Source organism: Anolis sagrei, chromosome 3, assembly GCF_037176765.1.
Source record: "Anolis sagrei isolate rAnoSag1 chromosome 3, rAnoSag1.mat, whole genome shotgun sequence".
Lineage (NCBI taxonomy): Eukaryota > Metazoa > Chordata > Lepidosauria > Squamata > Dactyloidae > Anolis > Anolis sagrei.
Window position 1 is genome coordinate 46,503,492 of NC_090023.1, and position 27,809 is coordinate 46,531,300.

General features: G+C 42.4%; 1 protein-coding gene across 5 annotated transcripts in view; it reads right to left on the reverse strand.

The window, feature by feature from the left end:
• CD47 (CD47 molecule) overlaps nt 1–27,327 on the reverse strand; it is a 73,324-nt gene extending 45,997 nt beyond the window's left edge. For 4 of the 5 annotated variants that reach the window (XM_060770664.2, XM_060770663.2, XM_067466642.1 and 1 more), the window contains exons 1-2: nt 26,763–27,326; nt 22,531–22,881 (exon numbers count right to left, since the gene is read on the reverse strand). In XM_060770664.2, coding sequence (XP_060626647.1) covers nt 22,531–22,881; nt 26,763–26,811 — 400 coding nt within the window. In that variant the 5' untranslated portion in view covers nt 26,812–27,326. Of the gene's footprint in view, nt 1–22,530; nt 22,882–26,762 lie in introns of all 5 variants that reach the window. The other variant, XM_060770665.2, reaches the window with a different exon arrangement.
• Nucleotides 27,328–27,809: the final 482 nt, after the last annotated feature.

Below are 27,809 nucleotides of genomic sequence, written 5' to 3' on the forward strand. Positions count from 1 at the left end.
TTCTTCCATAATGGCTACAAACCATATCTTTTTATGTCATTGAGATAATGAATGGTAGTGACTCCTTTCTAGCTTTAGTTTGTGCCTCTATAACTGTTCCATTTGCTAAGAGCTCACATGAGCACAACAATAGTAGCTGCATTTCTTTTCAAATCCTCATGTTAGCAACAGTTGGTGCAAAGGAGAAATTTACAGTGAATCCTCCAGATTTGTAATTTTTATTGAATAAGTTTCATGTCCTATGCATTAAGGAGCCCTCAGTGGAGCAATGGGTTAGAGCACTGAGTTGCTGAACTTGCTGACTGAAAGGTCACAGGTTCGAATCCAGGGCGCACCTGCTGTCAGCCTCAGCTTCTGCCAACCTAGCAGTTCAAAAACATGCAAATGTGAGTAGATCAATAGGTACCGCTCCTGTGGGAAGGTAATGGCACTTCATGAAGTCATGCCAGCCATATGACCTTGGAGGTGCCTACTGACAATGCCGCCTCTTCGGCTTAGAAATGGAGATGAGCACCAACCCCCAGAGTCGGACATGACTGGACTTAATAGCAGGGGAAAACCTTTAACTTTACCTATACATAAAATGGCAGTAACACGAATGTGGGCACATTGAAAATATGTGTACTCACCACCATATAATAATATTAGACATGATTGTCTAATTTTTTGGCATTTGCAGACAGTCCTAGAACCAAATTCCTGTGGATCTGGAGAGTCCACTGTACTTTGACTTCCAGATTTACCCTGTATACTCATGTAATAGTTGACTCAATGTATTAGTCAAGAGCAGGTTTAGGGGCTAAAATTATGGATTTTGTGATGACACGTGTATATGTCAAGAGTCATTCTATGGAGAGAAGAAAAAGCACCCATGCCAAACATGGGGTCATTTGCACCTGACAACTCCTGCCATTTTCCCATTCAGATATTTAAAAAAGGTCAGAAACAGTGCCACAGTGGAATGAGTACAGAGAGAGGCTTCCTTCAGGTTCTCCTGAGATGAACCAAGCTCTTGCCTTTTCCTACTCTACTCAGAGAAAGGGATGATTGAGGTTTTTGTACTCAGAATGATCCCTGGATAAGCCAACCTAGGGTTTTTTTTAGGTTGATTTTTGGCTAAAACTTGTAGACTTATATATGCCTATACAGGGGTTCAACAAGACTTCAACTTCTAAAAAATACACTGAAAAGATTCACACTGTTTCACCATTCTCCTTGTCTCCTCTCTGTACTATGTCCTAAAGGAAAGCACCATAAACCTCCTGTCTTTTATCTGGGATAGATAGATAGATAGGTATGTCAGAACATGAGGAAGCAGGGGTCTGCCTGCATTAATTTGCAGAATTCTGGTTGGAAATAAAATGAACAACAGTTCCTCTTCCTTCTCCATCCTATCCCCCTTAACATGTACAGAGGGACTTTGGTGAAGGATAAGAATAGGCTTCAAAAAAGGCATTACTATTAAGCATCCAAATGGGAATGTTAATTGAATGATACAGAAATGAAATAACTAAACAGAAGTGGTGCAAACACCAGAAATCACACTCTCTCACACATACATATTCACACATTTTTACGACGGTTACACTATGACATACTATGAGTATGTCAAGGTGTCATAGCTGTTAACCCTGAAATCTCAGTGTGTACGATCCTGAACTGGTAACTCAGTATACTAATACATGAGTAGTTCTGTGTTCATGGCTGGTTACCACGCTATAGGACTCCCTTTTTGGTACAAACAGATGTCAACACTAAACTGTACCTCCACTTATTTTATACTATGCATTTTCATATTAAGTTTGTATCCTGCTTTCACTCCAAGGGGATCAATATGGAACACAGTTCTTGTTTTCAATGTCAGGTGAACAGACAGGTCTGGCCATCCAACTAACTTTGTGGCAGAGGATTTGCACCTCATTTATTGAGACACAAGACTGCTAATACTGAAAATAAACTATGGTATGTTCATCAACAATATTTCTTATCTTTCTTGAGATTATTTAGATACATTACATGAATTCAGGGAATTACAGACCAAGAATAAAATAATATAGTGTGTGGGTGGGTGCATGCATGTGTAGGTTTTCTTTGGGGGATAATTTCATCTAACAATTCTTTACACATAATTCTTTTTAAAAAGACTGAAGGCAAATTTCAACCTTTTAATTTTTTTAAACAAGGTGTTGGATGAATGCAAATTGACTAAAGAGACAATTCACCATCAAAAAATTACAAAAGTGTTCAAATTTAGAGTCATCATTATTTGGTAATTTTTGAAATGGAACAAGTTGATATAACATGGTTTTCAAGAAGCCACGTGGTATCATTGCTGTTTCCTTTTTTACCAGAAGGTGGTGTCATGTTTCCTTTGTGAATGCAATCAGCTTTTACAAACAAATTCTGAAAGGTATGAGACCTATGAAAACCACCTTTGTGAATGAGGAAATAGACAGTATTTGTATAAAATGTATCAGTATGACATACAGAAATGTTGGTACATATCTATTTCGCTGCTATGTATATCTCAATTATGTGTTTCTCTGTCTGTTGTATTTATATTGCTTCTTAACACTTCAATCTAATTTAATGTAAATCATTTGTTTCCAGAATGTAATTTGTATAGAAATGTTAGAAGGTTGTGCTCATGCCTCCATCAATCAACTTTCTGCTTGTTGCTTCCTTTTGGGCTTTTCGTCCTCGGTTTTGCAAATTAAATTACAGGATTAAAGGAGTTGTAACTAAACATTAGGATCATGTCTCTGATAACAAACACTATGTAACAAAATTTGAAAAAAATGTTCTGTTCCTGGTTTTAAAGTGTTATTCCTGTATTATACTTCAGAAGCTTTATGTGGCTGCCACAAACTATGTTGTAGTGGTTGAGACTTGATGAGATATTCATTGGAAAACTATAGAAAAATGTGCTGCAGGATATCCCACAAAAACAAATTTCGGGATGTTAATAAACATTTTCCATGTTTTTATGATAGAACCAATTAGAAAATGACATTTATGACCCAGGAACAAAACTCATGTTACATAGTGACAAGGTAGCATTACATCTGGCTAACTTGCAAGGTGCAAAACTCTCCTGCCTAAGCAAAATTTAGATGGTCAGCTAAGAAGGGTACTGTTTCATTATTTCCATAGGACCTTGACTAAATGATTTCCAAATTAAATCCCATTTCTGATTCTCCCAGTTTCAAGACTTCCATATCCACAGTGGCAATACCTGCTTTCTAATAAATGCAGTTTTTAACCATCATTGAACACTATACCTCTCCACAGTACCTATTTCTTTTATCCTAACTAAATTATCTGTCATGTAGTATTGTATTTTTTTCTACAAGAAAAAATCCAAAACAAAACATTCCAAAAGAAAGTCTATCCAAACATTAGGAAAACTTCCTGAAGGTAAGAGCTTCTCTCTCTTCCAATTAGTTTTTCACTCTTCTAGGTACTAGCCAGCCATGGGTCCAGCAACCATGGTTTCCCCTACCTACATCCAACAAGAATATATATCTCTATAAGAATTTTCTAGTTCTTTCAAGTGATTCTATGGTATGCTTCAAATGGAAGTCATCCTGGAGGACCTAAGCAAATTTCTAGAAAGAACAACTCTCTAGGAATTTTCTAAGTCCCCCTCTAAGCCTATTGTAACTTCAAACAAAAGTCATTCATTTCAATGGGATGTCCTATGATCCAGTTTCCTGTTTCCACAGTATTTTCAGGAACATATTCCCTGCAGATACGGGAGCTGTACTGTAACTGATACTACAATTGCAATACTGTGGAACCTTGACTTAAGAGCATCCCAACTTAAAGAGTGTTTTGAGTTAAGAGGGAGTGCAAGAGGGAGTGTGCTAGCACATGAGTGCAGGGCTTTAGGGCTTCAAGGGAGTAGCCTCCGTGCCTCATGCTCTTTTCCACTTTGGGAGATTGCTGTCTGCTTTGCCTTTGTCTGCTTTGGGAGATTGCTGTCCATTATGCTCTTGTCCACTTTGAGGAACTTTGGGTTAGTTGATTTTGTGTAGGTTTTATTCCTGCTATGTTTGGCTTCATGAAAAGAGAGAGGGAGGGAGGCTGGAATGAGTACAGTATGAAGAAAGTGATGCTTTTGCCTCTTCACTTTGTGCTTTCTTGTCACAACTTTGTGCTTCTACCATTTTAAAGTTGATCTTTTTTATTGTGCAATGTGAATGTGCAGGGTTTCCCTTGATGTTACAGTGGCCAACACACATTTTATTATTTATTTATTTATTTATTTATTTAAAGTTCTTATATTCCGCCCTTCTCACCCCGCAGGGGACTCAGGGCGGATTACAGTAAACACATATATGGCAAACATTCAATGCCAGTTTGACAAACAACATTTAACAGACAAAGGCTATTTAACTTTTTTCTGGCCGCCAGGGGAGCTGCTTTATTGCCTCAGATGTGCTTCCTTACCACAACTTTGTGCTTCTACCATTTTAAAGTTGGTCTTTCTTTTTTATTGTTCCATGTGAATGTGCATTTAAACATTATTTGTTATTTATAAAATACATTGTCTGATTTAAAAACATGTAACAAAAATGTGGAAGTGGTTTTGGGGGGCTGGAATGAATTAACATCATTTCAATGCACTTCAATAGGAAAATTCACTTTGAGATAAGAGTGATTTGAGTTAAGAGCTTGGTCATGGAACAAATTAAACTTATTTATTTATTTATTTACTGTATTTGTATACCGCCTTTCTCAGCCAATTGGCGACTCAAGGCGGTTTAACTGAAGATATCACTGTATTTCATGGCCTAATAGTCACATTTCTTTCACTCATTTTTTAGCCAAAAGAGGGCGTGACTATTAAAAAAAATATCAGTATGACATACAGTACATGCAGACCATAGGGATGATGGTGGCCAAGATTGTCTTTGCACCCTGCATACCTTGAGACCATGCTGCAAGTGCGACACTGGGCCATCTAGACACTGTGGTGTCTGTACCCCAACGAGCTCTCTCCACCCCTGCACCACCACCTGGATGTCTTACTCCAGCTGTGGAGGACACCAGAGAAAAGCCCACTTCAGAGGGAGATTGTGGGAAGGAGGAGGCCACTCTTCAGGTAAGATCGGGTCTGGCAGCCCCTCGCAGCTGCTGAGTTCCTTCAGCACAGTGCTGTCCTTCCCATAGGAAATGCTTTGTCTTCACTTGCTCCCTATGCACGCAGATGGAGAAGGCCAAAGGTCAAAAGGCAGCATTGCCACTTTCTTCACCCAGTGCTTTTGGGCTCAATACAATGAAGAAAGTGACAATACTGGCACAACTATTATGTGAGGAGAGAAAAAAATGGGACTCAAAAGGGTGGTGACCATTATGTGGCGACATGTGTTACATTCTCTGTGCAATGATACATTTTGGAACAGAAAGCATTTCACCAAATCTAAGGTGCCACTGAATGTAAGATGCACCCCATTTTAACACTTCAATTTGGGGGGGGGGGAGAGAATTTTCTTCTAATACCATAATTCATCACATAATAGTCACACTTTTATCCCTTGTTGTAAAAAGGGGGTGCAACTATTATGCAGTGAAAACAAATTGGTGCCTTCTGTCTGTCAAATTCAAAGGGTGTTTTTTAAAAAGGTGTTACCCCCAAGACAAAGAGGAGACGGGGAGAGCTCTGTGTTTAAACTATCTCTGAGGGGTAAGGAAGCAGAGAAAAGCTTGGTGTTTGTTTAAACTGTCTTTGGGAGAAAGGGAATTTTTTAGAAAGATCTGTGACAATTGTGTAAGAAGAGAGAGAAACCCATTTTGGGATCCCAAAAATGCACACACAATTATTCTATGTTTTAGAATTTCCACTGCATGCACAATACCTTTTTTTTTTTTTTTGTGGCTTTGTAGTGCAATCTTCCCAATGGATTGAGAAGAGAATGTGAAGACACTTGTAAGTCATCTTGTTTGTATGAGTCTTTATTTTTTTAACTAAGCCTATTAACCCATTGGGGAGGCAGCAAAAGCAAGAAGTGGTGTTTTGGTTAGCCAGATGTAAACAGTTATCTGGCTGAAGCTAAGTACAAAATATTGGGGACCTGGCAGAGCCATTTGGGGCTGGGGCCCCTCTTCCTCCCTTGGAGGTAAGACAATTTAAAAAAACTCCAAAACCACAGCTGTTTGGGGCTGGGCCTCCTCCTCCTCCTCTCTCAGAGGTAAGATAGTTTTTAATCCCTCCTCCCAATCAGCTAATCTAAAGTGCACCCTGGTTTTGAAACTTCTTAAACAAGGAAAAGTATACCTTAGATTCTGTGAATTTTCATTTATTTTGATGGACTTTACTCCAAAGTAGGTGGCTACAGGATTGCAGCCTCAGAATCATATCTAACCATCTTGTGAAGAAGTAGCGAGTCCTCCACATGAACCATTGCAACTCTCTACATTTCTCATCTCTGATTGTGCTGACTAAGGCTGCTGGGCCTTGTAGCCCAACAACATCTGGAGGACCAAAAGATTTTGGCCACTGGGCTAGAAAGGAATTCTTGGTGATGAATCCACTATTAACACTAACCAAACACCCAGAACCCAATTACAGGCAGCCCAGTATCTTAAAAACATTTCCTGTTATTATGGGGGTTTTGCAGTGAAGTAGGTCAGGTTCATGAAAAGGGAGGAAAGGTTTTATTTAACCTTTTTACTGGCTTTTCCCTGAATATGAGGAATTTCACACAACACTCACTGCATATTCTTTGCCTTGCATTTCTGCACAAAGAAGGAAGCACTTTAAAATATAATAAAAGCAGAAAATTCTGCTTTTTCTAGCCTGCACCCCCCTGTGGGTAAGCCCTCACATAGCTCCTCTTAAGCTTCAATTGTGTAAGCTGCATTGAAGTTGAGTTGTACTGTTGTGCTAAGATTTAGGCATCACTGTTGTCAGATTTTAGTACGTGTTGTTTTGGATTTCATTATGGTATTTTTATTGTATTCTTCACTTTCATAATTATGATGTGCTTCCAGGCAAGATTATGGAGAACAGTGTGCTAACAGTTTTTCTGCCTGCTTCAAAGCATTGTAAGCTACAATTGTTGGTATGGGTTTGGCATGTACCAAAGGCTGTAACACTAGGTTTTAATTTTTAAAATGAAATTTTAGTATCGGTACAGGTTGAGTATCCCTTATCACAAATGCTTGAGACCTGAAGTGTTTTGGATCTTTCAGGTTTTGGAATAATTGTGTTTGCATATACATATATAATGAATTATCTTGGAGATGAGACTTAAGTATAAATGCAAAATTCAAGTATGCTTCACAGACATCCTATACATATTGACCAAAAGTAATTTTTTGTTCTTGAAACAAAGTTTATGTACATTAAACCATCATAAATCATCCCATGGGCGATTCTAGAGCAGCGGTTCTCAAATTGTGCTCAGTGGAGCTGTTAGGGCTCCACGAAACACAGTCAGGAACTCCCCTCTCCCAAGGAAATGAGAAGTCTATGGAGCCCCACAGTCACTGGTGTGGCCTATGGGGCCTCCACATTGCCTGCCTGCAGCCCACCGCCTGCCTCCTCCTCTGTGAGGCCCAGAGGCTTCTCCTCCATGAGCATCGGCCTCTCCCTTCAGCCTTTCCTGGGATCCCTCTTGGCCATGGCGTGGTGTGCTAACAGTGGGCCAGGAGCTCACTGCTTCCCTCCACTCTGCAATTGGCCCTTCCTTCCTGCTTTGCCGTTGCCACATCCCCACCTAAAGTAGCCCAGTGACATGGAAAAAGGCCACCTGTAAGCAGGTGCCCACAGGTCCTGCCTAAGCCTTCTCCAGGCCATGGCTCCCTCCACTTAGCAGGCTGTGCCTAGGTCAGAGCATTAGCCACTGCCAAGGATGGACCCACAAGTCGCACTTAGGGCAGATGGGGTGCCATGGACTGGCATCCAGCCTCAAGGTAAGAGAGGGGTAAAAGCAAGGCCCCAGCAGTGCATGAAGGCCCATAGGATGTGCCAGCAGCATGGAGGCCCCATAGGCTGTGTCAGTTTGGACTGGGTGGCCCCTGGGTTTACTCCTATTATTACTACTACTACTACTACTATTACTACTAATGCCATTTATTTTTCGGTCCCAATTCAAGGTGCAGGTGTTCACCTATAAAGCCCTAAACGGTTTGGGACCCCCTACCTTCATGATTGCATCTCCACCCACAAACCTGCCCATTCTCTCCAATCTTCGAGGGAGGCCCTCCTCTCGCTCCTTTCTCCATCACAGGCTCGACTTGTGGGAACGAGAGAAAGAGCCTTCTCTGCGGTGGCCGCCTGATTCTGGAACTCACTGCCTGGCGAGATTAGGCAAGCCCCTACCTTAGCAGCCTTCAAGAAAGATCTCAAAACCTGACTTTTCAGTTGCACTTTCGGAGAGTAACCATGTATCCTCTTTTGTCATTCCTCCCACAATGTTATCCTCTTACTGTATTTCCTTCCGCCTGTATGAAAGCTTGTCCTAACTACTCTGTGTCCTATGCGTTTATCCCTTCTCAACCAGAGTTTTATCATTCTATGTTGTACATGTGGCCCGCTCATTGTGATTTGATTTCTCATTGCATTGTTTTGTTTTGTTTTATTTTGCTTTGTTTTATTGCATTTCTAAGTTGTTTTGGTTTTATTATGTATTTTGATATAATGTATTTCCGGGCTTGGCCTCATGTAAGCTGCACCGAGTCCCCGTTGGGGAGATGGTGGCGGGGTATAAATAAAGATTATTATTATTATTATTATTATTATTATTATTACTAGTATTATTATTTCTAAGGCTGGATGGTCATCTGTTGGTGGTGCTTTGACACATGTTTTCCTGCAAAGCAGGATAGGATAGAACTGGGTGGTCTCTGGGGTTGCTCCTATTATTATTATTATTATTATTATTATTATTACTACTACTACTATTGCAAAGACTGGATGGTCCCTGGTGTCTTCTACTGAAATATTGTTAAGTTTATGTTGGTTAAAATTGTTCTTCATTTTAAATATTGTATTCTTATTTCTTTTTCTTTTCTTTTTTTGCACTACAAACAAGGTATGTGCAGTGTGCATAGGAATTTGTTCATTGTTTTTTCAGTTAGTTCACACACACATTCTCCATCCATCGGCCACTGGTCCAGTACAACTGTCAATTTTTAAAATGCAATGTGACCCCTGTGTCCAAAACTTTCATGGGGGCTCCACTAGAAATGTTCCCTTCAAAAAGGACACTGTGGCTTTAAAAGTTTGAGATCCCTTGTTCTAGAATATTTCAGATTTTGGAATTCCGGATAAGGGATGCTCAATCTGTACTATCACTTTTATGGCACCAGATTACATATTTCAGAAATAGCTCAGAGGATGTTTACTCACAGTTACAGATACATTGATTTTCTGTCTCAGATAACCAGCATTGGGCACTACGCCTGAGGACTGACAAGGGGATACCATTTGCCACTCTGTCTCAGGTAGCAAAGAATCTTGTGGCAGTGGATGATGCATTTTTGAAACAACTCTCAAGAAGCAAGAACTGATAGTGATAAGAGAACAAATTTCAATCAAAAATTGTAAGGAACTTCTTGAAACTGAGAATAGTTTAGCAATTGAACCAATTGCCTAGAGAGGTTGTAGGGTCTCTTTCTCTCTGAGGGCGATTCTACACATACATTAAACCCACTTTGGGGATTTAAATCCACACAGGCAGGGGAAAAATGGGCTTTCCTCTTTGGCTGTCCACATGCTATCCTGAATACTTCCTCAATAGCATGTTACCATCCAGATATCCCCCCAAAAAAGCTTTAAAATAAAAAGGAAACTTACCAGGAGTCAATTGGCTTCTTTTCCTACCTGAGGGAACATACCAATGATGCCAGTACATAGGAGGAACCAGGAGCGATTTAGCCCCCCCCCCCCTTCATTTCAGGTGTCATTGGTATGCTCCATCAGAAAGAAGAAGCCAAATGGCTCCTGGTAACTTTCCTTTTTTATTTTTTAGGGTTTTGTGGAGGTTTGGGGGGGGGGAGGTTGGAGCCCTCGCAGTTTTCCAGATTGAATCAGCCTGGAAAATACGAGACAACTGTCTGGACTGCCCCCTCAAAAGTCCAGAACCTTTTGAGGGAGCAGTGCAGATAGTCCAAGTAGTGGGTTTCTCCTGCACCTTCCAAGAAGGCACGGAATAAATCCACTATTAATTAATTCGCTATGAACCAGGGTTTTCCTGGTTTGTAGGAAATTAATTCGGGATTGTCCAGGATGTCATTTGGACAACCCCTTCTTTATTTCAGGAGTTACCACAAAAAAGGCTGTCTGGATGTGCCCTGAAAGTCTTCAAAAAGAGCCACCTGCTGAGCAAGCTCTAATTGGAGATCCAACATGGAGTTGGACCTGAAGGCCTACCATGTCCCTTCCAGCTATATGATTCTATGACCCAGCATCTCCCACAAGTATGGGAGCTATAGTTTTATATAGTCTTTGGCCTTCTCTGCCAAAGAGTGCTGATGCCTCACCAAACTACAACTCTGATGATTCCATAGCATTAAGCAATGGCAGCGACAGTGGTGTCAAACTGCATGAAGCAATCATGTGAAGATATTCCCACATTTTGTTGTAAATCCTACTTGTCTTATCTATTATTCCAACTTCATTATGACACATTTAATAGTAAGCAAAGTAACAAATTGTACTACTTTTAAAACACCACATGCACATATTAACTTTAAAAGCATAGCCACATAGGATACTTCACAATATTTTATAGTTACACATTCACAATTATATAATCTATGGTTGAAGGTGACTGAGAACAGATTATAGTTGCTCCAAGGTCAACTGTTATAGTTGTACATATCTAATAATCAAATATTTATATTGATAAAATCTTATTGCTTCTTAATATCAATATATTAATTAGAGTACAGGTTACAAAGTACCTCATCCAGAGAAACCAATTTTACAATCTATAAATTATGCAAATTATATGCATGTGCATAATTTATTTTGCATAATATAATACCTGTTGTGGAAAGTACCTCAACAGGCACTGTAATCTTCTCTATGTGTGGTAGTTGTTCCACTTGAGATGATAGAGGACAATGCATGTTTCTATGCAGGATATCTTCCCATTAGAAAGAACACTAGATTTAGAGTATATTCTTGAATTTATAGAATACTTGGATATTGGAGTACCTCCTGTCCTGTTTCTTCTGAGATATATCTGCCATTTATAAGGCTACCTCTCCCAGCATATCAAGGATAACAGTTCTGCAAGAGCAAGCAACTATACTTGGGTCTTTCATAATCTACTTCCTATATAAGTTAAGAATCCCTTATCCAGAGATCCCAAATCTCAAATACTCCAAAATATAAAATTGTCCATGAGGGACCTTTTGCCTTCTAATAGTTTTAAAAAAATATCCTGGCATGGGGCAATTTCACCATACTTTTGCCCTCACCCTGAAACGTGGTTTAGTGACAAAAGATAGGTGGCAGGGGTTGGCAAGAGTGCAGTCCTCTAAACTCTAACTGTAGCACCCAAAACCCTTGGTCACTCCCAATTTTGTCCTGGAGGGTGGATAATCTCTTTGCTGTTCTGTCCTGTTCCTTTTATTTCTACCTGACTGTTACTTCCACCTGAAACTTTCCCATACAGTAGCCCGTGGGGTAAAATTCATTGCACTCAGCCTCAACATTAAACTCTCCAGATCAAACATATCTGTAATGCTATTAGGGATCAATTTCTTCCTAAATAACAATCTCAATATTCCAAAAAAACATTGTTCTACAAACAGAAGTGTCAAAGTACCATAGTAGTCTGTATGTTGGATTAGGATACTTGGGACACCAGAATTCAAATCTCTGTTCAGGTATGGAAACCTCCTGGGTTTCCATACCTGAACAGGCCACATAAAATAATGCAGTTGGCTGGAATAAAATATATTTTTTATTTCTTATGTCATCAGCAACCAGGCATTTGTATGACATTTTTAACAAAAACAAACAAACAGACAAACAAAACACAGAATTTGCAAGCTTGGTAGTTGATTAAATGTCCTTTGACCAGTAGCTGGCCACTTGGAGTGCCTCTGGTGTTGCTGCAAGAAGGTCCGCCATTGTGCACGTAGCAGGGCTCAGGTTGCATTTTAGCAGGTGGTCAGTGGTTTGCTCTTCTCCACACTCGCATGTCTTATGGGGTTTTCTCCAGAAGCGACCAGAAGAAAACCCCATAAGAAGTTTCCATAAGGGTTGCTCTGAGTCAAAATTAACTTCAAGAGACTGAGCTGTGTGTGCGTGTGTTATTTAAAACTTGTTCTGGACTCATCATATTTTTTGCTATGTATCTATCCAGACAGTTCACTTACTTTCAGGAAAATAAAATCTATACCCTCCTGATGTATGAATTCTCCATCAATGCATTCAACCATACATGGCTTAAAATATTTCCACAAAATTCCAAAAGGCAAACCTTGCCATTTTATATAAGGGACACCCTTTTACTATGCCATTGTATATAATGGGATTTGAGCATCCACAGATTTTGGTACCCACAGTGGGTCTTGGAACCAACCCATACAGCCAGATACAGTATCTAGCCAGTCAATTCTGGAATAAAATAATAACTAAAAAGGCAAATAAAGCATGGTGAAATTAATAAAATGATAAGGTGGTGGTTCTGTAAATGTAACATTGCATTGTATGAGTATTCATGAGGCCGTCTTAGATTCTATGCCTGAAATTCCTCCTGTAAACATTCTGCACACTATAACTAGGTTTACTCCACCTAAATTGTTCCCACCTCAATTGCATGCAGAGGCTTCAAATATTCCCATGACCTGCATGAAAATGAGTTTCATTTTTTAATGTTTCCCCAACTTTTCACACTCTAGCCATATAAAATTCATTTTAGGTTTCATTTCAGATGAACAAACATGAACAGGTAATTCTTCTTGGCATGACAACAATGGATCCTCTGAATTCAGGGAAACAGGAAGTAAGTTGCCTTTCCAACTAGTAAAACGGGTTATTCCACAATTTTGATCAGCCTTTACCACTTTGCACAACTAGTATCAGCATGCTGTTAAACAAAGCGGAGAAATTATGGCTCTCCAGATACTGTGTGACTAGCAATGCTGTCTACAGCTGACAGCAGGTAAAGTTCAACATCATATGGAGAGCCACAATTCTATACTTTTTCCATGTTGTTGTTCATTCGTTCAGTCGTCTCTGACTCTTTGTGACCTCATGGACCAGTCCATGCCAGAGCTCCCTGTCGGCCGTCACCACCCCCAGCTCCTTCAAGGTCAGTTCAGTCACTTCAAGGATGCCATCCATCCATCTTGCCCTTGGTCGGCCCCTCTTCCTTTTACCTTCCACTTTCCCCAGCATAATTGTCTTCTCTAGGCTTTGCTGTCTCCTCATGATGTGGCCAAAGTACTTCAACTTTGTCTCTAGTATCCTTCCCTCCAATGAGCAGTCAGGCTTTCTTTCCTGGAGGATGGACTGGTTGGATCTTCTCGCAGTCCAAGGCACTCTCAGAACTTTCCTCCAACACCACAGTTCAAAAGCATCTATCTTCCTTCGCTCAGCCTTCCCTAAGGTCCAGCTCTCACATCCGTAGATGACTACAGGGAATATCATGGCTTTGACTAGGCGGATCTTTGTTGCCAGTCTGATGTCTCTACTCTTTACTATTTTATCGAGACTGGACATTGCTCTCCTCCCAAGAAGTAAGCGTCTTATGATTTCCTGGCCACAGTCTGCATCTGCAGTAATCTTTGCACCTAGAAATACAAAGTCTGTCATGGCCTCCACGTTTTCTCCCTCTATTTCCCAGTTGTCAATCATTCTTGTTGCCATAATCTTGGGTTTTTTTATGTTTAGCTGCAACCCAGCTTTTGCGCTTTCTTCTTTCACCTTGATTAGAAGGCTCCTCAGTTCCTCCTCGCTTTCGGCCATCAGAGTGGTGTCATCTGCATATCTGAGGTTGTTAATGTTTCTTCCAGCAATTTTTACCCCAGCTTTGCATTCATCAAGCCCCACACATCGCATGATGTATTCTGCATACAAGTTAAAAAGGTTGGGTGAGAGTATGCAGCCTTGCCGTACACCTTTCCCAATCTTGAACCAGTCTGTTGTTCCGTGGTCAGTTCTGACTGTTGCTACTTGGTCCTTGTACAGATTCCTCAGGAGAGAGACAAGGTGGCTTGGGATGCCCATCCCACCAAGAACTTGCCACAATTTATTATGATCCACATAGTCAAAGGCTTTAGAGTAGTCAATGAAGCAGAAGTAGTTTTTCTGAAACTCCCTGCCTTTCTCCATTATCCAGCGGATATTGGCAATTTGGTCTCTTGTTCCTCTGCCTTTTCTAAACCCAGCTTGAACATCTGGTAACTCTTGCTCCATGTATTGCTGGAGTCTTCCTTGCAGGATCTTGAGCATTACTTTACTGGCATGAGAAATAAGGGCCACTGTACGGAAGTTTGAGCAGTCTTTCGCATTTCCCTTTTTTGTTATGGGGATTTAAGTTGATTTTTTCCAGTCTGATGGCCATTCTTGTGTTTTCCATATTTGCTGGCATATGGCATGCATCACCTTGACAGCATCATCTTTTAAGATTTTAAACAGTTCAGCTGGGATCCCGTCGTCTCCTGCTGCCTTGTTGTTAGCAATGCTTCTTAAGGCCCATTCAACCTCACTTCTCAGGATGTCTGGTTCTAATTCATTCACCACACCGTCAAAGCTATCCTCAATATTGTTATCCTTCCTATACAGATCTTCTCTTTAGTCTCGCCACCTTCTCTTGATCTCTTCAGCTTCTGTTAGGTCCCTGCCATCTTTGTTTCTTATCATACCAATTTTTGCCTGAAATTTACCTCCAATGTTTCTAATTTTCTGGAAGAGGTCTCGTGTTCTTCCTATTCTGTTGTCTTCTTCCACTTCCATGCATTGCTTGTTTAAAAATAGTTCCTTGTCTCTTCTGGCTAACCTCTGGAATTGTGCATTTAACTGGGCATATCTCCCCTTATCCCTGTTTCCTTTTGCTTTCCTCCTTTCTTGGGCAACTTCCAGTGTCTCAGCAGACAACCATTTTGCCTTCTTGGTTTTCTTTTTCTTTGGGACATACTTTCTTGCCGCCTCCTGAACAATGTTGCGGACTTCTGTCCATAGTTCTTCTGGGACTCTGTTTACTAAATCTAGTCCTTCAAATCTGTTCTTCACTTCCACTGAATATTCGCTAGGAATGTTAGTGAGATCATATCTAACTGGTCCGTGTACTTTCCCTGATCTCTTTAGTTTTATTCTAAATTGAGCAATAAGAAGTTCGTGATCTGAGCTACAGTCAGCCCCAGGTCTTGTTTTCACCGACTGGATGGATGTCCGCCACCTTTGGCTGCAAAGGATGTAGTCAATCTGATTTCGGTGCTGACCATCTGGTGATGTCCATGTATAAAGCCGTCTTTTAGGTTGTTGGAAGAGAGTGTTTGTTATACACAGCTAGTTTTCCTGGCAAAATTCTATCAGCCTGCGTCCCGCTTCATTTTGTTCTCCCAGACCATGCTTGCCTGTGATCCCAGTTGTCATTTTACTTCCCACCTTGGCACTCCAGTCTCCTGTAATGAAAATAATGTCTCTTTTTGGTGTATTATCCAGTAGGTCCTGCAGATCCTCATAGAACTGATCTACTTCTGCTTTTTCAGCAGCTGTGGTTGGGGCGTATATTTGGATCACTGTGATGTTGAAAGGCTTTCCTTGCACTCGAATTGAGATCTTTTCCATAAAGCTGAAGTATTCACAAGTCTTTACCAGGTCTGACAAGGATCCTTTTAATACATGAATGTCCCCTCAGGTCATTTTTCTAACTTGTGGAGCACCCAAGGTGATTCCAACCTCAGGTTTCTCAACAAGATTTGTTCAGAGGAAGTTTTGTCATTGCCTTCCTCTGAGGCCAAGTATGACTTACCCAAGATCACCCTGTCTGACAGGGGATTTGAATCCTGTCTCCTGCAGTTCTACACTCAAAACAACCTGCCTCTTCCCTGTTGATTTACCAATATATATACTTTTTATATCTAAGGCACCTCACAGGAATGTAGAAGCCACAGCCTTATTCATAAGCACCCCCATTTCAAACTGCCAAGCATTTAACCAACTTGTTTTGCTATTGCCATAGAAAACAGAAAATGTGATCATGATGCACAGGTAGAGAACAATTGTGTTGTTTTTTAAGTGGCAAGAGAGAGACAAGAAACAACATTAAAATGGTTGTGTGTGAGGGCTCCAGTTAGAACTGAAGACTACTGAAGCAGAACACTTACTCTTTGCAGCCATTTTAATTATCAAACCTGTTATTTTCACAGTGCATTCAGAGTGCATGGCACTTTATAAGGGACAAAAAGACAATTCCCTGCCATGCTGTGAAATTAAGATATAAAAGAAAGCAATTGTAGAATCACAGAGTTGGAAGAGACCAAAAGAGCCATCCAGTATATTTCTCCCATGCAGAAATATACAATCAAAGCACCCACAACAGATGGCCTTTCAGTCTCTACTTAAAAACCTCCAGGGAAGGATGCTCCACAACTCTCTGAGGCAGCATATTCCACTGCTGAAAAGCTCTTACTGTCAGGAAGTTCTTCCGAAAGTTTCAGTGGAAATCTCCTTCCCTGCAACCTGCATTGGTTGCTCCATGTCCTAGTCTCCAGGGCAGCAGAAAACAAACTTGCCTCTTCCTCAATGTGACATCTTTTCATATATTTAAACATAGATATCATGTCCGCACTTGGTCTTCTTTTTGCCAAGCTAAACAAACACAGCTTCCTAAGCCATTCCTTACAGGGCTTGGTTTCCAAACCCTCAATTATTTTGGTCACACATCTCTGGACACATTCTAGCTTGTCAATATTCTTCTTGAATTGTGGTGCCCAGAACTGGACACAGTATTCCAGGTGAGGTCTGACTAAAGTTGAATAGGGTGGGACTATGACTTCCCTCAATCTCAAGACTATACACCCATTGATGCAGCCTAGAATCACATTGGCTTTTTTAGCTGCCGCATCACACAGCTTGTGGTTTAACAGACTCCTAGATCACTTTCATATGGATTGTTTTCAAGACATGTTTTACCCATCCTATATCTGTGAATTTTATTACCTGCCACTTAGGCAGAAAAAATGGAATGCAAAGATACAGAATGAGTGGTGCCTGGCTCAACAGTCCATGTGAAAAAGATCTTTGAGTTTTCATAGACAACAAGTTGAACATGAAATAACAGTGTGATACAGCAGCTTAAAAAGCCAATGGAATTTTGGGCTGCATCAAAAGGACTTTAGCACAGCTGGCTGGGTGTCAGCTGCATTAAGATCACTACTGACTGAAAAGGTCACGAGTTCGAAGCCAGCCCAGTTTGGAGTGAGCTTCCAACCAATTTTGTGTAGCTTGTTGTTGATCTTTGCAACCCGAAAGACAGTTGCATCTATCAAGTAGGAAATTTAGGTACCACCTATGTGTGGGGAGGCTAATTTAACAAATTTACGAAGCCATAAAAAATCTCCAGCAAAGCATGTGGGGAAGGCGGGAAGAACTTCAGTGTCGCAGATGGACAGTGAAGCGACAGCTCCCCTGGTGACCAGGAAAGTTGGAATGTCAAATAGCCTCTGACTATCTGTCTATATGTGTTGTGTGTCTATGGTATTGAATGTTTGCCATGTATGTGTACATTGTAATCCGTCCTGAGTCCCCTGTGGGCTGAGAAGGGCAGAATATAAATACTGTAAATAAATAAAATGAATAAATAATGCCTAGATCCATGGAAGACATGGTGCCCAGAATTGGAGACAGTATACGAGGTTAGTTCTAACCAAAGCAGAAGCTTTGGTTAGAACTAACCTCGTATACTGTCTCCAATTCTGGGCACCAGAGTTTAAAAGAGATATTGACAAGCTGGAAGGTGTCCAGAGGAGGGCAACTAAAATGATCAGAGGTCTCAAGACTATGCCCTATGAGGAGCATCTTAAACATCTGGATCTGTTTAGCCTGCAGAGGAGAAAGTTGAGAGGAGACATGATAGCCATGTATAAATATGTGAAAGGATATCATAAAGAAGAGGGATCTGGATTGTTTTCTGCTGTCCTGGAAACTAGAACTCGGACCAATGGGTTAAAATGACAGGAAAGGAGATTCCACCTGAACATTAGGAAGAACTTCCTGACTGTAAGAGCCGTTCAGCACTGGAACTCTCTGCCTCAGATTATGGTGGAAGCTCATTCCCTGGAAGCTTTTAAACAGATGCTGGATGGACATCTGTCAGGAGTACTTTGATTGTGCTTTTCCTGCATGACAGGGAGTTGGACTAGATGGCCCATGTGGTCACTTCTAACTCTGTTATTCTATCATTGTAAGTCTAGTACATTTTTCTTGATTGAAACTCATTTTGTTACTTTTGGCCCACCTCTCTAATCTGTCAAGGTCATTTTGGATTCTGATCCTATTCTCTGAGGTATCAGCTATTCCTCCTAATTTGGTATAATCTCTAAATTTGATAAGTGTGCCTTCAGTTCCATGTCCAAGTCATTGATAAAAATATGGAATAGCACTGAGCCCAAAACAGAACTTTGTGGACTTTCCGATGAGGAGGAACAATTGGTAAGCACCCTTTGGGTTCAGCTAGTCAACAAATTCCCAATCCACCCAACAGTAGCATTGTCTAGCCCCCATTTTATTAGCTTTTTGTGAAAATGTCATGGGGAACCTTGTCAAAGGCCTTACTGAAACTAAGATATGCTATATTTACAACATTCCTTTCATCTACCAAGCTTGTAACACTATACAAAAATATTTGGTTTTGGTATGATTTGTTTTTGAGAAATCCATGTTGACTTTTTGTGAATATAGCATTCCTTTCTAAGTGCTTACAGAATGTCTATTTAATAATCTGCTCTAGAATCATTCCTTGTATTGATGTCAGATTGACTAGGTGGTGATGGATTGGGTCCTCTCCCCTCCCCCACTTCCCTTTTTTTTTTTTTTTTTTTTTGAAGATAGGGATATTTGCTTTCTTCCAGTCTGATGTTCTCCATAAATTCTCAAATTTGATTGCCAGTGGTTACTTCTGCCAGTTTTTGTAATACACTTGGATGTAGTTAATCCAGCCCTGGGGATCTGAATTGATTTAGATTAGCCAGATATTCCTGTATTGCCCTTCTACTTATTGTGTGCTACATTTCCCGTACTGCATCTTCTGTTCCATCCTCTACAGAAGACTGAGGCAAATAAGGTGTTGAATAATTCAACCTAGGCATCAAAACCCCATCTTCCTGCCCATACCTTCATAATCCCAGGTGATTTCCCAAAGGCTGCATCTTGCATTGTTACTGGTTTCCACATAGACCAAAAAGCAGGGGTAATGATCTGTGAGCTTCACAAGCCTTGTTTGCCTCTCTATTACATCTTGGATTTTTGTACCAGGGAGATAGCATACCTCTTAAGTCATCCTGTCATGTCCACAAAGCACTACTTCCATATCCCTCGGAAGTGAGTTCCCTACAACTACTACATGTCTTCTTGGAAGGTTTGGCAGGAGCCATTCCATGTGCTGACTTTTCCAGGGTCCCCCTGCACACTCCCTGAGAACAGACTCTATTGCATGCCTTTTGGTCTTCATCATCATTGATGCTGTAGAGAACTTTGAATTGATTCTCTATCTCCAAACTTACAGAATGACTCTTGGTCCTTCTATTTCTATGTGTAACATTCATCCAAGTGTCTACTTCCTATGTTTGAGGAGTGACCTACTCTTCAAAGATCTCATGTGATTCTCTTGCAAGACAGTCTGCTCTGATTACCTGGGCCTCAAAGCACTGGGCCTTCTGTTCCAAGAGGGCCACTAAATTGCACTTTCTGTAAGTATAGCTATCCATATCAACTAGCAAGAACACAAACATTCCACAGCTGTTGCAAGTGGCTGCATGAGCTCCCTCACTATCCATCTCTAGCAAAAGTAAGTAGAGAATTAAATAAAAATGGAACAGAAATTTGGGCCTCCTGGGTAAACCCCCCTGCCAAACACCCCTGCTTGTCTCGCCTATTCACTTCACTGCCATATGAAAGCCCTTCCACACAGTCATGTAACCCAGAATATCAAGGAAATACACAATATCTGATTTGAACTGGATTATTTGAGTCCACACTGCCAAATAAGCCAGTTCAATGTGGAAGGGGCCTGACTTACAAAATGTAGTTTGTTTTGACTTCAGGATTTCATGATTTTGGTTTTAGCCACTTACAGTAAGGCCTGGGATATACCACAACAGAGATTCAGAGAACTACAATGGGACTGCCTTATCCATAGTGGGGAACATGTCAAATGACCACTTCTGCTTTGGAGGCAACAGAGCTTCTTTGCAAAGCAGAAGATGGTAACTGGCAGGGCATGCCACTCCCTCACAAGATTTGAAGAGAGATGGTAAACACAAGGCGAGGTTTATCAATTTAAAATGGTGTAGGAACAGGGTAGTAAAAGTGGTGGAAAATCCTGGCAGTCAGCCACCTTTTTCTGCTTTGTGCCTCAAAGGTAGAAGCAAGTTTCTGTCAAGATCCATGGAGGCTGGAATACATGCCTGGCAGCTATATGTCTACCACTACTCTAAACCATTGTTAATAGGGATTTGAGCATGAACATTTTTGTATTTGTGGGGGTCCTGCAACCAATCCTCAATAGATACCAAGGGCTCAGTGAATAATGGGTTGCTGCTGTGGGAAACTGTAAATCTCCTGTAACTCACTAATTTTTAAAGTAACCTGTAAGGAGATTGTTAGCCACACTTGCTACAGAATATCAAGTTTGGCACTCAAGATTTCCTTGTATATGTAGAAAGCAACACCAATCACCATAAAACAACATTGTATACCAGTCTCAGTTTTTTCCACCAAAAACTGTCATCAATACACGCAAGGAGCATATAACACCATGACAGATATTTTAATCTTATGAAAACTGTATGCCTCATTTTATTTAACTTCCCATTTCTCTATGATCAAAACAGAAACATCTTTAAATTATTCTATCAGCATGCTGCAGTTACACAATGACAACAAGGTAATGCTAATTAAGTGACAAAAGTAATATAAAAATGAAAAACGGACAATCATATTTTTAAAAAATTGTTTAGAGGCTTTCTTTCTGCAATCATCTGTAAAGACTAATGCATTTATTCTCTAAGAATGTATTCAATCCATTTTAACACTTAGGCTAATTGTAATCACAGCATGTAAACACAGCAGCTTGTTCCATAGGATAATTAAATACTGTTTTCTCCTTCTCCTGAACCAGTTAAATGTTCTGTCCACCAAGTCTTTAATTTGCAAATGTTCATCCTGACACTCCCAGCAGAAACGCACTTGCTCAAGAAAATGTTTCCGATTTTACGAAATAACAATCCCTCTTTAAATCTGCCAAATTTAAGCGCCTATTTCTAAAAATTGGAGTATTCAAATGTAATTACACACAGTAGACTGTTTTTCCAACATGCTCCACCCTATTGCCATTTTACTGTAGCCCCCACATGCATCATCTCCCTGTCCTTTTTGATCTTCCACCATCAGGTAGCAGTTGAGAGCTGATAACCTTATCTCTCCAACAATGTGTGCCCTTCTGTCGAATGGTTGCTTCCCCATTTTGAGAATTCTTTCTGTATACATGGTTTCTTAGAAACACACACAGACATACTGCTGTTTGTTTTCACAACCATCTTGTAGAAGTTAGGTTGAGAATGACAGGTCTGGAGCTATTCCAGAGCTTCATGGGTATGTTGTGGACATTCTCCCAGTCCTGCTCTGATACTCTAACCACTATACCACACTGGCTAATGACAGACAAAACTGCATGTCTTCAAGGCACATAGGAAGCTTTCACAGATTGAGTCTATGATTCTATGAGTCAGATCATTCATTCATCTGACCTAGTACTATCAACAGTGACAGACAGTAGCCCTTGAGGATTTCTCCTGCTTTACCTTGAGATGAAAACTAAATCTGGTCCCCTTGACAGAAGACACATGAGCTACAACTGAATCAGAGTTTCTGTCCAAAAGTTGCCACTAAGCTTTCCAGCACAAAAGGTACCAAAGATCACAAATATCATTTCCCTCGTCACTCAAGATCTTTTTAAAAGACTATAAAAATTGAAAAGGAAATTTTCAATACTGTGCTCAATAGGCAAAAACTTCTTCCAGATATAGATTTCCCTATGTTTCCCATGCACAGAAAAGTAGCCAGCTCTTGTATCAGTGAGTTTTGGAGCAGACATACCACATACTCCAACTCCCAATCTAATATGAATGGCCCTCTCCACTTTCAAATCTTGTGCTACACAAACTCAGGAAAGAGGAACATTGACTTGTAAGCAGATGCTACAGTTAGTAACTGAGTCGAGCCAAAATGTGAAGGCCACAAACTATTTCATTATTAACCCAAGAATAGACATAATTTAGGGACTGCAGTTCACAAATACCCAATATATAAGGAATGGGAAATACCAGACAAATGCTTACTTGAAATATGTATAAGTTCGACTATAGTGTCTCCTTCTCTACTTGACTCTGCTACATCACAGGTGTAGTTTCCTGGTGGGGCCTCTTCTCTTGACAGGATAAGCGAAGCAGTGCCATTTGGTAGCATTGATAAATCCAATAAATTGGCAGACTGAAAAGTACTGTTTCTTGTGACTTTATTTTCAACTCCATCATAAGAAAAAAATTCACTTCCTTGTAATTTCCACTTCACAAACGTTGCGTTAGTCCTGTGCAGTATTAGATTAGTTACTCTGCAAGGTATAATGGCACTCGTGTTGCAAATGTCCAGTGTAACAGACCGAACCTTTTCAAAGTACAACTGGGCAGAACCTGAAAGAGAAAAAAGTCATTAAGTTGTGTTTGTTTTAATACATCCATACTGGTTCTATCCTGCACTTTTCAAGAATAGTTCTGGATCCAATGGGCCTGTATTCATTTAAGTAGTTCTAATATTGTTCTTCAGCCAGAACAATTTCCTCTCCCTCTTGCTTCCTTTCCAATCTCTGAAACTGTGGAAACATCAATTGAATTTATTATTCTGTTGCTTCTACTGTCTCAATGAAGATATAGTGACTCTAGAATACCATGGGATCAAAGCCATTTATCAGCTTTTCTCTTGATTTTTTTTTTTGCATGTATTTATTACAATGGGTGTCCCCGGTAGCACAGCTGAGCTGCTGAACTTGCTGAGTGGAGGGTCAGCGGTTCAAATCTGGGGAGTGGGGTGAGCTCCTGCTGTTAGGCCCAGCTTCTGCCAACCTAGCAGTTCAAAAACATCCAAATGTGAGTAAATAGGTTCCACTCCAGCGGGAAGGTAACGGCACTCCAGGCACCCATGCTGGCCATATAACCTTGGAGGTGTCTATGGGTAATGCCGGCTCTTCAGCTTAGAAATGGAGATGAGCACCACCTCCTAGAGTCAGACATGACTAGACTTAATGTCAAGGGGAAACATTTACCTTCACCTTTTATTAGAATAATTTTGTGAAATTTTTATCCATCTTTTTAGGGACCTTGATCATACCAATGGGAATAATAATAATAATAACAATAACTTCATTTGTAGCCTGCCCTATCTCCCCGAAAGGAAAGTGGATTTGAATCAACAAACTTTTAAAATATCTCCAACTTCAAAATTCAACTAACTTTGCAGAAATCAGTCACATGTCTAAATATTCACCGAGAAGCAGAGGAATTATATGAACTTCCCAAGCTTCACAGAACAAAGCATCCTAGTTTATCATGTAAACCAATCTTTTGAGACCTAAATACTGTCACAAGCTTTGCCTGATTTCATAAGAAGCCAGTTACCTTGAGAAAAACTTGCTTTGGTCTCTCGTATTCAAACAACAGGAAAAACTTGGAACAGATCTAAACAATATTATTTTGGCACATTCCTCAAACTATTGAGTTCCTGAAAACAGTATCTGATTCCAAGAGTGATTGCACACACTACCATACATTTGGGTCACCAAATGTTTACAAGAACTGTTGTGGAGATGAAAACAGAAGTTACATTTTCATCCCTGACAAGGCCACATGATCTGAGAGAGCCTTTCACTCTGGAGAGAAGAAACGTTCAGTCTTATTTCCAGGTCCCAGCATTAAAAAGAAAAGAAGGAAAGCGTAGCTTTTCTGTCCCTTGAAATCCACAAAAAGAAGCCAAACCTAATTGTTAAAACCCACATACAGGCAGGAGCACAGGCAGTATTATAGGCGGAGGGTGGACTATTCCCTCTGTCTATATGTTGATAGGGAAACATACCAGGAAAATGGGCTGCTAGGGCTTTCTTTTCCAACCCAACCCCAAGGTAACCTTCCCCTTGGCTATAAGTCATTGAGGGGCACTGCTGCACTCATGTGTGCCAAAGTTTGGGAGCCCCACAGCTGCAGGAAAGGAGGGAAGGAGGGAGGGAAGGAAAGAAAGCCAGGGAAGGAAGGAGCAAGAGGCTGATCACACGTTGTCACAGCCGTTTAGGCAGGCGCTGTCAAGGGCAAGAGCCATCGCCCAGAATGATTAACTGTGAAAAAAGAAAATGCGAGTGCAGTGTGAAGAAGCCCAAACAGTGCCTGGCTCGCAGGGCAGGAAGGCAGTTGGGGGGAGGGGGGGAGAGAGAGAGAGAGAGAGAGAAGGCGGGAGAAGTGTGTGCAGTGCGTGTACATGTGTCACAGAAAGCACAAGAGAGAGAGAACAAACAGAAAATGCCTGCCTCTCCTGCTTGTTTTGTGTGGCAGGCAAGGCAAGCGTCAGGCTCTGTATCCACACTGACCGTTTAACGCAGTTCTAAGCTAGCTGCCACAGCTAGGCAGCAAACTCCCCCCAAGGTGAACATGAGCCAACAATGTCATGCAGCAGCTAAAAAAGACAATGGGATTTTGGCCTGCATAAATAGAAGCCTGATGTCAAAATCCAGGGAAGTCATGCTACTCCTCTATTCTGCCTTGGTCAGACCACACCTAGAATCACACTGTGTTCAATTCTAGGCACCGCAATTGAAGGGAGATGTTGACATGGTGGAATGTGTCTAGAGAAGGATAAGTAAAACAATCAAGGGTCTGGAGAACAAGCCCTCTAAAGAGCAGCTTAAAGAGCTGGGCATGTTTAGCCTGCAGAAGGGAAGGCTGAGAGGAGACATGATGAGGGCCATGTATAAATATGGGAAGGGAAGTCATAGGGAAGGGGGAGCAGGTTTATTTACTGCTGCCCTAGAGACTAGGATGGAAGAATGGCTTCAGACAACAGGAAAGGAGATTCCACCTGAACATGAGGGTTCTTCCTCATGCTTTCAGTCAGAACTTCCTGTGAGAGCTGTTCAGCAGTGGAACTCTCTGCCTCAGAGTGTGGTGGGGGCTCCTTCTTTGGAAGCTTTGGATGGCTACCTGTGAATGCAAATTTGAATTCGATTTTCCTGCTTCTTGGCAGAATGATGTTGGATTGGATGGCCCACGGAGTCTCTTCCAACTCTACCCTTCTATTTCTACCCCATCTTTCCTCCCCACAGGGACTGAATAATATGACATATCCCAGCGAAACACCGTTTTGAAACCGTAGTAAGTGGCCAGTGCAGAAAGGCGGCTTAAAAATTGATTCATCAGTCAGGAATACGAGGAGACTGAGAATCCAACCGGCCCGTGGCTTTCAGCGCAAGGGAGGGCGTTTGTTTGTGGGAGAAGGCGAGGGCGAGCAGTGCGCGGCGTGTCAGAGCGAAAGAGAGAGAAGAGGGGAAAGGGAGCGGGGTACCCCTCTCTTAATACAGAGCTGCTGATGCCGACTCCGAAGCAGGAGAGGATCCCGAAGCGCGGCTGATGCAGGGAGAGAGAGAGAGCGAGAGAGCAGTGCATAGCGGGAGAGAGAGAGCCAATCCCCGAGCGAATCTCCCCCTTCTCCGCCCGAAGAAACAAACGGGGGGAGGACGAGGAGGAGGAGGGGAACGTCAGGGACGAAGCTCGGCCCAGCTTTCGTGGCGCACTTTGGCAGGACGAGCGTCTCCCTCCCACGCGCTCAGGACAACCGCCCGCCTCGGTCCAATTAAAGAGCCGAAAGAGAGCGCGAGCCATACACAGGCGGAGGGGGGGGGGGGGAGGGGAGAGCGAGCCACAGAACGAGCGAAAGAGAGCCACATACATAGATAGAGCGTGAGCCACAGAGACAGAGTGAGCCAGAGAGAGTGCGAGCCAGAGAGGGGGAGAGAGACAGAGCCACAGCGAGAGAGAGCCACAGAGAGCGCGCGAGCCAGAGAAAGTGTGTGTGAGAGAGCGAGAGCCACAGAGAGGAGAGAGAGAGAGAGAGCCGCACAGAGACAGAAAGCGAGCCAGAGAGTGAGTGAGTGAGGGAGAGCCACATATAGAGAGCGCAAGCCACAGCAAGAGAGAACCACAGAGAGAGTGTGTGAGAGAGCGCGAGCCACTGAGAGAGAGAGCCACTGAGAGCGCGAGCCGCACTCAGACACAGAGCGCGAGTCAGAGAGTGAGAGAGAGCGCGAGCCACAGGCAGGGACAGCGCGAGAGAGCGAGCGCGCGCACACACCAGAGGGCGAATGGCGCAGCTGCTGCCTCCAGCCTCGCGCGCGCGGGGCAGCAGCAGCAGCAAAGGCTCCCCCCCCCCCTTTCCATCCCATTCCACTCAGGCCGTTCCAAGGGACAGAAAGCGGCAAAAGGGGGCAGCAGTGAGCGAGGAGGGAAAGGGAAGAGAAGAGGTCCGTACTACTCACCGGCAGCCAAGGTGCCCAGCAGCACCCAACACACGCGCAGCACCCACATCTCCAGCGCCGGGGTGGTGGGTTGGTTGGTTGGTTGGTTGGTTGGTTTTCTCCTCGAAGAGAGAGAGGGAGGGCCAAGAGGGACAAACGGGACGAAGAGGAGGGGAAGGGAAAACACTACTACTAATAATAATGAGGAAAAGAAAGCTCGGAGCTCTCTCTGGAGCCGCCCAACCAACCCGCAGCCTGACGACGAGCTTCCGCTTGCTCCCTCCAGCCGCAGCGAGAAGGGCGGGGCCACCACAGAGAGGGGGAGAGAGAGGGGGAGAGATGCTCTACCGCGCGGGAGGGGAGGGTAGGGGGGCGGAGGAGAGGAGGGAACAGCGGAGCTTGCCCCCCTCCCGCCGCGGTGGAGGGACCGTTGACGCTCGCGCTGGAACTCGGGCGCGCGGTTGGTTGGTTGGTTGGTTGGGTCGGTCGGTTGGTTCTTTTCCCCGGCTCGCGCTCTCTCTCAATCTCTCTCCTCAGAAGAGGCGAGGCAGGCAATGCGCAAGCCTTGGAGTTCACGCCGAGTTCTTGGCGAAAGCGAAGAGGGAGGAGCAGGGACGGTCCTGCGTCACGCCTCGCCCAGTTTGTGGATAGGAAGGCAGGCAAGCTGGCGCAGCGGACCGGCGTCGAGGTTGGTTGCCCACGCCTCACCTGAGACCTTTCCACAGGCTTGCTTTTTTTGGCTTCGCCCCAACCTCCAGAACAGATTTGGGCCCTTCAAGTGTTTTGGACTCCCAACTCCCACCATTCCTCACAGCCTCAGGTCCTTTTCTTTTCCCCCTCAGCCGCTTAAGCGGCTGAGGGGGAAAAGAAAGGAGCCTGAGGCTGTGAGGAATGGTGGGAGTTGGAGTCCAAAACACTTGAAGAGCCTAAATTCTCCCATGCTTAGAATCATAGAATCAAAGAGTTGGAAGAGACCTCATGGGCCATCCAGTACAACCCCCTGCCAAGAAGCAGGAATATTACATTCAAATCACCCCTGACAAATGGCCATCCAGCCTCTGTTTAAAA